Source organism: Phyllobates terribilis, unplaced genomic scaffold (genome assembly GCF_046119375.1).
Source record: "Phyllobates terribilis strain yellow unplaced genomic scaffold, ASM4611937v1 Scaffold_11__3_contigs__length_659146591, whole genome shotgun sequence".
In the NCBI taxonomy this organism is placed as follows: domain Eukaryota; kingdom Metazoa; phylum Chordata; class Amphibia; order Anura; family Dendrobatidae; genus Phyllobates; species Phyllobates terribilis.
Genome location: NW_027362771.1, coordinates 155,450,575 through 155,463,882, shown reverse-complemented (window position 1 = coordinate 155,463,882; position 13,308 = coordinate 155,450,575). Strand labels below are relative to the sequence as shown.

The following is a 13,308-nucleotide window of genomic DNA, read 5'->3' as shown; positions in this document are numbered from 1 at the left end:
AATTATATAAATCTGATATCGCTGTAATCGCACAGACCCGAAGAATGAAGTTGTCTAATCACTTTTATACTGCACGAGGAACAGCTTAAAAAACAAATAAAACCAATTCTTCACCTGCTGCTGATTTGCTCTTTCTGCCTCCCAGGGATCGCAGTAAGGCTCTACTCACATTTATCCTGCGCTGAGCGCTTACACCGGGGTTTCCGTGTAAATCTCTGAAATACATGTTTCAGACGGAACCCCCGGCGGAAGATTCCCTATAATGAGGCCGATGGAGTCACTGTGGACACCAGCTGGCCTATGATCTGGTGGTGTCGTCTTTTTTTGTTTTTTTTTTGCGTGTATAAAAGCGCGGTCGGCCACAGTTTTGTGAACCTCTGAAAAGAAGGACAATGCCAAACAGAGGCCAGACTGAGTCCAGGGTAGCTCTGCTGTCTCATTATAGTTGGGGGTTTCATCTGAATCACGGCATTCGGAGATTTAGATGGAAACCCCAATGTAAGTGCTCAGCATAGAGCACAGGATAAATGTGATCCCAAATGTTATGTAAAATTGTTCCCAATGAAAGCTTCAACTCCTTCCACAAAAAAAAGCAAGTCCCCACTCGGGTCCGTCATCTGTTAATGGAAATATAGTGGCTTCCACCTTACTGGTAGCACAAAGGCTCTGGAAAAGCACTATCTCTCCTCGCCCGCCAAAATTAATCAGCGAATTCTGCGCTTCTGAGCCCCACAATGTGCCTAAACCACTTTTAGTAGGCAAAATGAAGTGGTCAGTGGGGCGCTAGAAACTGAATAAGGCGCTGGGGGGGAGATGAAATAAAAACAAACCTCTTTATTGATATTCTTATGCCCATAAGTGGGCATAAGAATATCAATAAAGAGGTTTGTTTTTATTTAATCTCCCCCAGCGCCTTATTCAGTTTCTAGCGCCCCACTGACCACTTCATTTTGCCTACTGTTCACCTTTCCCGTTGGGAGTTGTGGCTCGGGGCTGTGGAGATCTGGATACATCTCTAGCTGCAGGACCTGCATGATGTCACCACCCGCGTGATCCACATTTGGAGCCACGTGATTGGAAGTTCCGCCTGCTAACCCAGAGGAGACGCTGAAGACATCGTGGCAGCGCTATCAGCGCCAGTTGCTGTTTAACTCGGGTTGTGTGGTCTGCACAACCCATCGAGGTGAGCAGACCACTGTATCTGCACGCGCACTCTATCTTTATACAGGTTCACACAAGTATTGCGCGTTTCCACCCCACCCCTTTTGTTTAAACCACTTTTAGCGTCCACACGTTTGGCATTTCTGTAGTGATGAGAGCCCGCCTAATTTACGGGTGCATGTCTCCAGGAGCAGAAGCTGGGCATAATGTACTGGGCACTACAGTGGCAGATTTGAAATTTTCTTTCGGCAACTTCCACTACTGCTTGTTTCTGGAAGACACACATGGAGTCAAAATCGTTACTACATCTTTACATAAATTCACAAAGGGGTATAATTTCCAAAATGAGGTCACTTGAGGGCGATTCTGCTCTTCTGGCACTTGAGGGCTCTGTATATGGAGTCCGCAAACTATTCTATGATAATTTGTTCTACAAGAGTTAAATAGCACTCCTTCCCTCCCGAGTTTCGGCGTGTGGATAAACACAGCCACATATGTGGTAATTACATGTTCAGCAGAAATTGTGTGACACATTTTGGGGCCATTTTTATTCATGTCCCCATGTGGAAATGTAAAGTTTGGGGCTAAAACAAAATTTTTGTGGTAAAAATGTAATTATATTTTTTTCACTGCCAATGGTATAAAATTCTGTGACACACCCGTGGTGTTAATATGATCACTGCACCCTTAGATGAATTCACTGAGGGGTGTAGTTTGTAAAATGGGGTCACTCATGGGCTCTTCCAGTGGGTCATGGCACCCGCAAACAATAGCAGTAATATCTGAACTCCAGTATGGCGCTCCTTCCCATCTGAGCTTTCCACTGTGCCTGAAAAGTAGTTCCCGATTACATGTAGGGTATTGGTGCACTCAGGAGAAATTGTGTAACAAATTGTATTGTTCATTTTCTCCTATTATCCCTTTTGTAAATGAAAAACTTGGAGCCAAAGCAACATTTTAGTGGAAAGAATGGTAATTTTCCATTGACTCATCCTAATGTTATACAATTCTGTAAATCGCATGAAGGTTAAAAATGCTCACTACAGCCCTAGATGAATTCCTCAAGAGGTGTAGTTCCCAAAATGGGGTCACTTGTGCGAGTTTCTGCTGTTTTTGACATGTCAGGGGCTCTTCAAATGTGACAATGGCGTCTGCAATCTATTTCAGCAAAATTTGAGCTCCAGAATCCAGTTGGCGCTCCTTCCCTTCCGAGCCCTGTAGTTTTCCACCACCAATGGGGTATCTGTGTATTGAGGAGAGATTGCACAACAAATTGTATGGACCGTTTTCTCCATACCATTGTGAAAATTAAAAATTTGGGGCAAAACTAACTTTTGTGGGAAAAACGTATTTTCATCACTCAACGGTATAAAATTCTGTGAAGCACCTGAGGGTTCAAGGTGCTTACCACACATCTAGGTAAATTCCTTGAGGGTGTAGATTCCAAAATGGGGTCGCTTGGGGCTTTCCAGTGTTTAGGCATATTAGATGCTCTGCAAACGCGACATGGCGTCCGCTTTCTATTCCAGCCAATTTTGTACTCCAAAGATGAAATGGCGCTCCTTCCCTTCTAAGCCCTGCGGTGTGCCCAAACAGTTGTTTTCCAGTACATATGTAGTCAGCAGAAATTGCACAACAAATTGTACTGTGCATTTTCTCCTGTTTACTCTTGTGAAAATGTTAAATTTGGGGCTAAATCAACATTTTTATGGGAATAATTTAAATTTTATTTCTTTTTCCTTCTACATTGCTTTAATTCCTGTGACGCACTTGAAGGGTTAATAAACTTCTTGAATGTGATTTTGAGCACCTTCAGGGGTGCAGTTTTCAGAATGGTGTCACTTTTGGGTATTTTCTGTCCTATAGACCCCACAAAGTCCCTTGATATGTGATGTGGTCACATGGTTTTGTAAATTTTGTCAGAAAAATGAGAAATCGCTGGTCAACTTTTCACCCTTCTAACTTCCTAACAAAAAAAATTGTTTCAAAATTTGTTCTGATGTAAAGTAGACATGTGGGAAATGTTGTTTATTAATTATTTTCTGTGACATATCTCTCTGATTTAAGGGCATAAAAATTAAGTTTGAAAACTGCAAAATATTCGCCAAAATTCCGATCTTTTCACACATTAATGCAAAAAATGTCGGATTAAATTAAGTACAGTGTGTCCCAAAAAAAACAGTCTCAGAATCAGTGGGATCAGTTGAATCGTTCCAGAGTAATTACCTCATAAAGTGACAGTGGTCAGAATTGTAAAATTTCGGCCTGGTAAGGGAGGTGAAAACAGGCTGAGGGGGTGGTGGTTTTGGTGGTGGTGGTGAAGGGGTTAATATTTATAGTGGTTGTCCAATGAAAACAAGTTATTGCCTATCCACAGGAAAGGTGATAACTAACTGTTCAGTGGGTTATCCAAGCGCTTGGACTCGGACCGATCGATAGAACAGGGAAATCTTAGCCCTGATACAAATAGAGCGTCAGTTCGGACGTCTGAGCGCCACTCCATTCATTCTTTATGGGGCTGCCAGAAAAAGCCGAGCTCGGCAGCCCCATAGAGAGTGGAGCGGCGGTCAGGCATGCGCACTGCCAATCCATTCTAACAGGAATAATAGCTCCCCATTCTGCCAATCAGTGCGGGTCACAGCGATTGGTCCTCCTCTGATCAATAGTTATCAGCTATCCCGTGAACAGGTGATAACTTTTTTTTACCGGACTAGCCTATTTATGAGAAATTATATCCGGAGCAGTGTAAAAACGAGTACATATTGTAAAATTGCTGTGTAATTGATTTTGCACACCGGGTTTAATAAACTGCTTTGTCCTTTTATTTGCAGACCCTTTTAGAAGCCATAACAGTTGGTATTGCAGGTAAACGCATTGTTATTTCTTACAGTCATTGTCAGTGACCGTTACTTTGTTTTTCTTATGTCTTCAATCATTTATTTCTTTTTTTCCCCCATCTTTAGTGACTTTCTATGATGTGGCGGTGGTTCTTCAGGCGTTTATATTGACGACCGCTGTTTTCCTTGGTCTCACGGCATATACATTCCAGTCAAAGAGGGACTTTAGCAAGTTTGGAGCTGGGTACGTTTGTTTTCCCACATTACTGAAATACATGCCTACTATAATAATGTGTATGTAAATATTGGTGTCTGTGATCAGAGGAGTCACAGGAAGGCAGGGTAAACTGGTTCTCCGTCTACACATGTAATGAAACTTCCTGTTGTGACTTGGAAGTGAGTGTGCAAAACAACACAGCAAACCAGTTTTGCCACGTTTTTGGTGATTAAATTAAACGTACTGTGGATAAAATCTACATGCCATCTGCACACAGAAAAAAAAGCTGCAAAAAAACAATCTGTTTTTTGAACATTGTGTTTTGACTGCAGAAAAAAACTGCATGTGAACATGGTCTTAGACTGGAAATTGCATTATGTTGAACTTGTATAAACAAATTGGCCCTGGATCATTATTGTTGTTTCTCCAATTTTCTAAAGTACTTTGCTCCTTTTTAGTGAGTTTAGAATTTGTGCCTTTTTTTATTTTTCCTTTTTTCTTCTCTCAATAACTGTCCTGATCCAGATGTTTTTGACACACTTGTGAAATGCAACTTTTACCAAATATCGCGTTTCTTTTGGCCACATCTCCCTCCATCCCCCCCCTGAAGTAAGGTTTCTAAAGGAGTTTTCAATGTGGCACATTTTTGAGACTTTATAAAGAATTATCAACTTTTGGTGATAAAAAGTCACAAAACTGGTTAAAGAGAGAGTGTTTTTGATTTTGCACCAAACTTATGAACTGCATTAGCAAGTACCACAAGACAAAAGAAAAGTGGCTTCACTAAATCACAAATGATGAATGGGGCCCATAGTGCCATATGTTTTATTTGTGCTGCGGTCACTCCCTGGTTTTAAAGGGTACTACTGAGCCACTGTAGGGGACCTCTGATATAGATGGTGCTTTGAATTGGTTGATAATAAATGCTAATCATATTTTATGGGCAGTATTAGGATGTGAATCTATAGAGTGCATACACTTCCCACTCTTGGAGGGATTGTTGTGATGCAGAATGTTTTGTGTCAATTTTGAGGCAATATTACTCTTATCTACATTATGTAATTTTTTAGTTTGTAATTATACTTCATTTAGGATGAGGAATTTTCTTTGTTTGGCGTTTGTATAGTCTGTATGTTTGTCAAATGTCCATGATTTTCTATTAAAAGATAATCTTAAAGTATCGAATCCTTTTTTTTTTTTTTTTTTTTTTTTTTTTTTTCCAACCATCCAAAATAAATAAATGCAATTTATTGTTGCAGGCTCTTTGCTGGTTTGTGGATTTTAATCATAGCTGGATTTTTAAGGGTAAGTGAAGGGGTCACATTGCAGTCCTATTCATTTCAATGGAGCTTAGTGACACTTCGAAAAACAACCTTTAGACAGGTGTGGCGCTGTTGTTGAAAGAAAGCAGATAAGCGTTGTTTTGTGGCATCTTTTACGTTGGAGAGCTGTTCCTTCTTGTAACATGGGGAAAGATTAAAAAAAAAAATCTAGCTAACTGAAAAAAGGTAGTTAAGGGTCAATGATTTAAAGAGTTTTTAATTTTTGGCAGGAATGTTAGTCATTTGTTTGTTAAAGAAAATCAACATTGACATTCATCTTTGCAGGTATAGCTTAAAGGGAATCGGTCACCAGGATTTCACCCCAAAACTGTTTATATGAGTATATAGCTGTTTCAAAGACAAATCCAGCAATACCTTTACGTGGCCAGTCCATTCCTCAGTTACTGAAAAATCAGTGATTGATTGTCATATGCAAATGAAGCCAAAGAGCTCCTCCTGCTTGACTGAGGGCTCCTTTGTCTGAAGTCACACAGCTCAGTGGCTGTCGGTCAAGCAGGCAGCACTGGGCGGGAAATAGAGCTGGAGTGACAATTCAAAAGCTGGTTTCTCAGTAACGGAGTATCAGATGGGGGGTGAAATCCTCCGGACAGATTCCCTTTTAAAACAGTTGTCCCTAGGACAAAGTTAAAGGAACCTGAGAGCTGATACATGCGGCCCGATCCACGAGCAGTATGTATCAGTCACTGGTTATATGCTGTCAGCCAGTTATTTTTGACTCTGAAATGCAGCTGCGTTTCAGTGAAAAACATAAGTTCATAGCCACCAAGAATCGAGCCGCAAGGGGGACAGGCGCGTCCCCGGCAGCTTCTCACCCCCCCGCCCCCCTGTTTGTAATGGGAATATAGATATGTGTTACAAAGATCCTTCTGGGAAGAATGTTAACAATCTCTGAATTTTGTCTCCACAGCTCTTCTTTTATAGCGAGACTATTGAACTAGTCATGGCTGCGGGTGGAGCATTACTCTTCTGTGGCTTCATCATCTATGATACACATCTGCTAATGCACAAACTGTCTCCTGAGGAGCATATCCTAGCTGCTATCAACCTCTATCTTGATATGATTAATCTCTTCTTACATCTTCTCCGTCTGCTAGAGGCTCTTAACAAGAAGTAAATCACACTATTCTAGTGTTATAATACTCCATAGATGGCTATTTGTTTTTCCCAGGATTTTGCAGAACAGCTTCATTCAAAAAATATGCTAATTTATGAGGGGTGTCCTCTTAAAGAAAATGTATACAAAATGCTGGATAAAGTATTTAATGCAGTCAGCAATCATATACAGTACATGACTAACCAGAAAAAAACAAGTTAGAGGTTAGATAACATGTCAATCCAGATATCCTGATAGTATACAGCAGTGTTCTTCTTACCTGTGACTTTGTCAGATTTCCATACAAACGGTTGAACTGTCTACAACACCAGCATGGCTTTCTTCTCCTCATACCTGAACATGGGTTTCTTCTGAATTTGTCTCCTTCTTCATCAGGCAGTTGTGCTGCTTTTTGCGCAGGCAGTTTTCGGTTCACATGCAGTGTGATATTGGTTATGCATAGCGTTTGGCAGCTATCCTCTGGCTCCATCTTGTCAGTAGTATATTACTCCTCCGGGCAGCATTCAATCGGGATTCATCAATCGCGGTGATGGTGAGAATGAGACATTCTAAGCTCAGTGGCTGCCTCCTCTCCTTTTGGCTCCCTTCTGTCCTCTACTAGGTTTCGCTGTGCCATGTTGCATTTAATATTATGAGACAAAGCACTGCAAGAAGAGATCTAATGTTTGACAAATGTGGTCCTCTTAAGGCCCCGTCACACTAAGCGATGCTGCAACGATCCCGACAACGATACGACCTGTCAGGGATCGTTGCTGCGTCGCTATGTGGTCGCTGGTGAGCTGTCAAACAGGCAGGCTCACCAGCGATCAGGGGAGCAGTGACATCGTGGAAAGAATCTTTCCACGATGTCCTGCTCCTAGTTACCAGCCTGCTGAAGCAGGAGCAGGCTGGTAACTATGTTAAACATCGGGTTACTAGGGGCACACGCGCACCTAGTAACCCGTTGTTTATCATGGTTACCACTCTGCTACGGTGAGCGGGAGGTTACCGCTCACTTTAGCAGGCTCGTAACCATGATAAACAACGGGTTACTAGGTGCGCGTGTGCCCCTAGTAACCCGATGTTTATCATGGTTACCAGCCTGATCGCTGCTCCCGCTGGTCACACACAGCGATGTGTGCTGACCAGCGGGAGGGCAACGACCAAAAAATGGTCCAGGACACTTTGCTGCAATCAGCGACCTCACAGCAGGGGCCTGATCGCTGCAAAGTGTCACACATAGCGACGTCGCTGGTGAGGTCGCTGTTGCGTCACCAAAACCGTGACACAGCAGCGATCTCGCTAGCAATCTCGCTATGTGAGACGGGGGCTTTAGTGAGGTGATCTGGGGCAGTTTCAGTGCTTTACATTAGATAAGGTTTATTTAAAGAGGTTGTCTCGATCTGCAGCAGAAGCGTTCCAATCCCCCAAACTCTCTTCTTCCTGTTTGGTTCTGCCTGAGAGTTCAGCCAGCAACATTGTGCCGAGGGGTGCGCTCTCAAATGATGCTATAAGAGACTTCCTTGCCTCTGCCGCATTGAAGGACCACAGTGGCACTGAAGCTGGCTGGGATAAGCAACTAGGGCACATTCCTGCAATCACGGCCTCCTTCAATGTAGTGCTTATAAGCGCTATACTTTGCGTGTATGGCCAGTGCTGCTAGACGGCAGCAGTGGTTGGTCTTTTAGGCGATGAGCCACAAACAATAAAAATCCCTCTGTTTTTGAGGACATGATTTTTATCAAGTAAATTTCACTTTTTAATTTTACCCATGTAAGAGCATAAAGGAAGAAAACCCTTTAATGGAAATGTATTATACCAATAAAGACTCTAGAAATGTGCAGAAACAACTTTCAGGTTTACTACTTTTCTCTTACTGTTCAAACATTCCTGCTAATAGAAATCTTCAGCATGTCCTCATAAAGAAATCTTATGCAGCTCCACTGCACCCCCCCCCCTTTTTTTTTCTGTTCGTTATTATTTACTTCCTGCCAGCTCTTTCTCTGTGCCTTCATATGTCAAGTGCTTGGTCTGTACCTGACCCACAACTCACACATTCCCTCCTTCTGTGCCCACCCACTCCACTTACAAAGCATAGTCCTGAGACACATGTACAGTCTCAAGATGGATAAAATGTTGCTTTGGAACCTGTACTGTCCCTATGCCTTCATTTTATCCTCTCTGTACACATCCCCAGTCACTCACAACTTGCCGAGGATCCCAGGTCATGCCCCCATATCGATCACCAGTCAGAGCACACTGCTCTTAGAGTTCCTGGCTAAGTCCTGCCCCTGCAGGGCTGTGCTTTACTCACGTGCTACCTTCTGTTGATAAAAAGAACAAAGATAGAAACATAGTACGCAAATACGCTGCAGTAAATAAGCAGCAATATTGCAAGAAAATAATATAGGGTACCTAGTTAACATAATTTTGATTAAAAAAAAAAAAATGCAAAAGCCATCCCACCACATCACGATAACCTTAATCTGGTCTCAATTAGGGTCACTGTGAAGTGGGATGACTTGCATGAACCTTTGACATGTAGGCACTACTTGCTCTGAGTCAGATCCACCACTTATCTGTATATCTGATTTTGACAGAATGAGAGGAGCATTTCACTGTGCGCCTGATGGGGGAGGAGTTTCCATAAAATGATTGTTAGTGTGTCAGAGCACATATGCTCAGATCACATCACGTTCTTCACTGTCCTGTACTGACCCTTGCTGATGCTTTGGTGCACCAGTCCCTTTAACTGACAAGTGATGTTATTGTTATTAGACATCACAGTGTAAATCTTGTCGTCTAAAGGGGCTGGTGCTTCTAATAAAGCAAACTGTCAGTCCAGAGGAGGACAGCGAATTCTGTCCTCCGATGATGCTTTGGAGTGCAAGTACCAGCCCCTACAATTTGCTTTCTAATGATAATTGCATCACAACACTTGTCAATTGAAGGAACCAGCACTCCAAAGCATCGACAGGGTCAGTCTGCAACAGTTTGTTTGTGGCATTGCAGCTCAGCCACCATTCACTTAACTGGATATGAACTACAATCCTATGGAAAGTTCTGGTCCTGTTTCTGAAGGGAATGGGATTGATTTTCTAGGAATATTCTATTAGCAAAGAAATAAGATTTAGAAATTTAAGCGAAATTAAAAGCAGTAATTAACATTCAACATACAACTCGATGAATAAAAAAAAGAGCTAAGCTTTGAGGCTTTACAAAAACCAGGTAATAACAGTCCAAAAAAATGACATTCTGAAGGTCAAGAATACATTGCTTTTAATATGTAGGAAATGATAAGATGACTCCTGGACATTCACATCTAGAACAAATGCCTATAACGTATACTTAGAGGACCTGGCGCTTGCCTTAAACGAGTTAAGTTTTTACTTGGTGTAAATCCTGCTGATCTGAATCTCCTAGTTTATTTTTTATTCCGAAGATGTGTTCCTGAGTTAAGGATTGCAATGCTTTAGATCAGGGATCAGATAAATAAGTCCCATAGAGGGACCAGGTAAAAAAAAAAAAAAGTTACAAAAAAGACCAAATAAATATCAATATTAGAGTAATTATTTTTGTTTTCAGGTAGAATAAAAAAAATCAAAGTACACATTTGATATTGGAATATGGTAATGTAAAAACATGTTTTTCCCATAAAAAAAGTTTTTATTGTGTAAATGCAGCAAAACATGGAAAAACTATCGAAATATGGTAGTGATGTAATCTTATTGACCCAGTGAATAGATAATTATGAATGGCGTAAAACAAAAAACAATTTCTAAATTATAATTTTTTGTTCATGCTGACTTCAAAAAATCGGAATAAAAAACTGACCCAAAAAAATTATGTACTCCAAAATAGTACAAATAAAAACTTCAACTTATCCCGCAAAAGACAAGACCCCCCCCACACACACACAACTGTCCACAGAAAAAAAAATAAATAAATTACAGCTCTCAAAAATATAGTGATCCAAAAAGTTGTTTTTTTAACAAAACAAGTTATCTAAATCTGGTATTACTGTAATCGCACTGTCCCAAAGAATGAAGCCGTCTGATTACCTACACTGCACAGTGAACGTAAAAAATAAATAAAAGCAATTCTTGTACTGCTGTTGATTTGTTCTTTCTGTCTTCCAAATGTCGCAGTAGGGCTCGGTTCAAATGTATCTTGGGCTCTATGCTGACAATTACATCGGGGTTTCCATGTAAATCTCTGAAAAATGTGATTCAGACAAAACCCGTGATGCGTTTTGATGGGAACCCAATGTAAGTGCACAGCGTAGAGCACAGGATAAATGTGAACTGAGCCTTGAAAGTGATCCAAAATGTTACCGATAAAAGCTTCAACTCGGGTCTATCATCTATTAACGGAAATATAGGCAGTGTCCACGTTATTGGTATTATAAAGGCTCTGGAAAAATCTCATGGCTTACTCCCAAAAGAAATCCTAGTAAATTATGTGCTCTCAAACCCAAATGCCACACTCCCTAAGCCCAACACTGCCTATAGCGGGCACATGTTTGCCATTACTGTAGCAAGCAGAGCCCACTTAATTTACAGGGCGGTTGTCTCCAGAAGCATTAGCATATTTGCATTTTCTTCCGGCAAGATCCACTTCTGCTTGTTTCTGGAAAACACACATGGAGTCAAAATCACCACTACACCTGTAGATAAATTCATAGAAGGGTGTAATTTCTAAAATGCGGTTACTTGAGTGGGGTTTCTACTGTTCTTATACTTGGGGGCTCTGCAAATGGAGTCTGCCAACTATTCTAGGAAAATCTGAGCTCCAAAAGTTAAATAGCCCTTCTTCCCTACCCAGGTTTGCCGTGTGGCCAAACAGTGCTATACAGTCATATATGAAGTATTGCCAAGAGAAATTGTTTGAGAGTATTGGTCAAGTGAAATTGTGTAACAAAGTAATGGGGCCATTTTATCTATTTGCCCTTGTGAAAATAGAAAATGTGGGGCTAAAAGTGTTAAAAATGTAATTATTTTTTCTTCACTGCCCAATTGTATATAATTCTGTGAAACACCTGTGATGTCAATATGACCACTGCACCCCTAGATGAATTCACTGCATCACTTAGAGGGTTCTGCTGTTTTGGCCAGTGTGACATGGCACCCGCAAATCATTCCAGCAAAATCTGCACTCTATTATGGCGATCCTTCTCTTCTAAGCGACGCACTGTGCCTGACAAGTACCGTAGTTTCTGATCACATATGGGTCACCATGACCTCAGGAGAAATTTCGTGACTATTATGAGATCCATTTTATCTTATCTATTTTAAAAATTAAGAACTTAGGGCTAAAACAACATTTTAGTGGAAATTTTTTTTTTTTTAATTTCCACAGCCCAGTGTTATACAAGTCTGTGAATCATCTGTGGGTTTAAAATGCTCACTACACCCCTAGATGAATTCCTCAACAAGTGTAGTTTCCAAAATGGGGTCACTTGGGGGTTCTGCTGTTTGGCAACTCAGTGGCTTTGCTAATGTGACATGGAATTTGCAATGTATTTGTAGCAAAAATGGCCCTCCAAAAGTCAAGTGGCACTTTATCTTCTCCAAGCCCTGCTGTTTACCTAAATTGTAGTTTCTAACCATATATGGGGTATCTGCGTACACAGGAGAAATTGGCCAAAAATTTGTACGGTTCATTTTCACCTGATACCTTTTGTGACAATGAAAAATTGAGGGCTAAATCAACATTTTCATGGAAAAAATGTAATATTTAATTTTCACATCCCCAATGTTATAAAATTTTGTGCAGCAACTGTGGGCTCAAGATGTTCATCACAACGGTAGGTGAATTCCATTTGTGCTCCAAAAATCAAATGGTGCTGTGTTTTTTTTTTCTCTCCATTACTGAGTCAGTAATTGGGGTGTCTGATACACACCTCTCCATTACTAACATCAGGGTTTGATGCCAGCTATCATTTATGACAAATCACAGCTGATATTATCAACCCCAATTACCATTACCCCGATTGCCAACGCACCAGGGCAGTTGGAAAGAGCGAGGCAAAGCACCAGCATCTAATTTGATGCGCCACTTCTGGGGCAGCTCAGGGCTGGTATTTTTAGGCTGGAAAGGGCCCGATAACCAGAGACCTTCCAAGCCTGATAATATAAGCTCACAGTTGTCTGCTTTACCTTTGCTGGTTATCAAAAATGAAGGGGACCAAACATCGTTATTTTCATTTATTAGCTTAATATATGTATAATAAACTACACACACAAAGCACTAATTATATATCTCACAGGTATCTATCTAGCTATCTATATCTTTGCACATCTTTAACACTATATGACACTGCCTGTAGTTTATGTAGCAAAATCCTGCTGGCTAGTTCCCTTTTAAGGTGTTCATAACACCCCCTCCTTGAATTCTATGAAGGGGCATAGTTTCCAAAATGGGGTCAATTGTGTGTGGTATCTGTTGTTTTGGCAACTTGGGTTCTCTGTAAATGCGACATGGCGTCTGCAATCTATTTGTGTTCCAAAAATCAATTAGTGCTCCTTCCCTGCCAAGCCCCTGCAGTGTGCCCAAACAGTAGTTTCTGACTATGTGAGTTATTTGTATAATTAGGAGAAATTTCACAACAAATTGTCTTTTACCCTGGGGAACATTAAAAATGTTCTTTTTTTCCAA

The 13,308-nt window shown here is 41.0% G+C and overlaps 1 protein-coding gene across 2 annotated transcripts in view; it reads left to right on the top strand.

Moving 5' to 3' along the window:
• The window catches only part of TMBIM4 (transmembrane BAX inhibitor motif containing 4), a 21,104-nt gene extending 7,796 nt beyond the window's left edge, over nucleotides 1-13,308 (top strand). For both annotated transcript variants that reach the window (XM_073651706.1, XM_073651707.1), the window contains 4 exons: nucleotides 3,993-4,026; nucleotides 4,125-4,242; nucleotides 5,475-5,520; nucleotides 6,466-13,308. In XM_073651706.1, coding sequence (XP_073507807.1) covers nucleotides 3,993-4,026; nucleotides 4,125-4,242; nucleotides 5,475-5,520; nucleotides 6,466-6,672 — 405 coding nt within the window. In that variant the 3' untranslated portion in view covers nucleotides 6,673-13,308. The remainder of the gene's footprint in view (nucleotides 1-3,992; nucleotides 4,027-4,124; nucleotides 4,243-5,474; nucleotides 5,521-6,465) is intronic.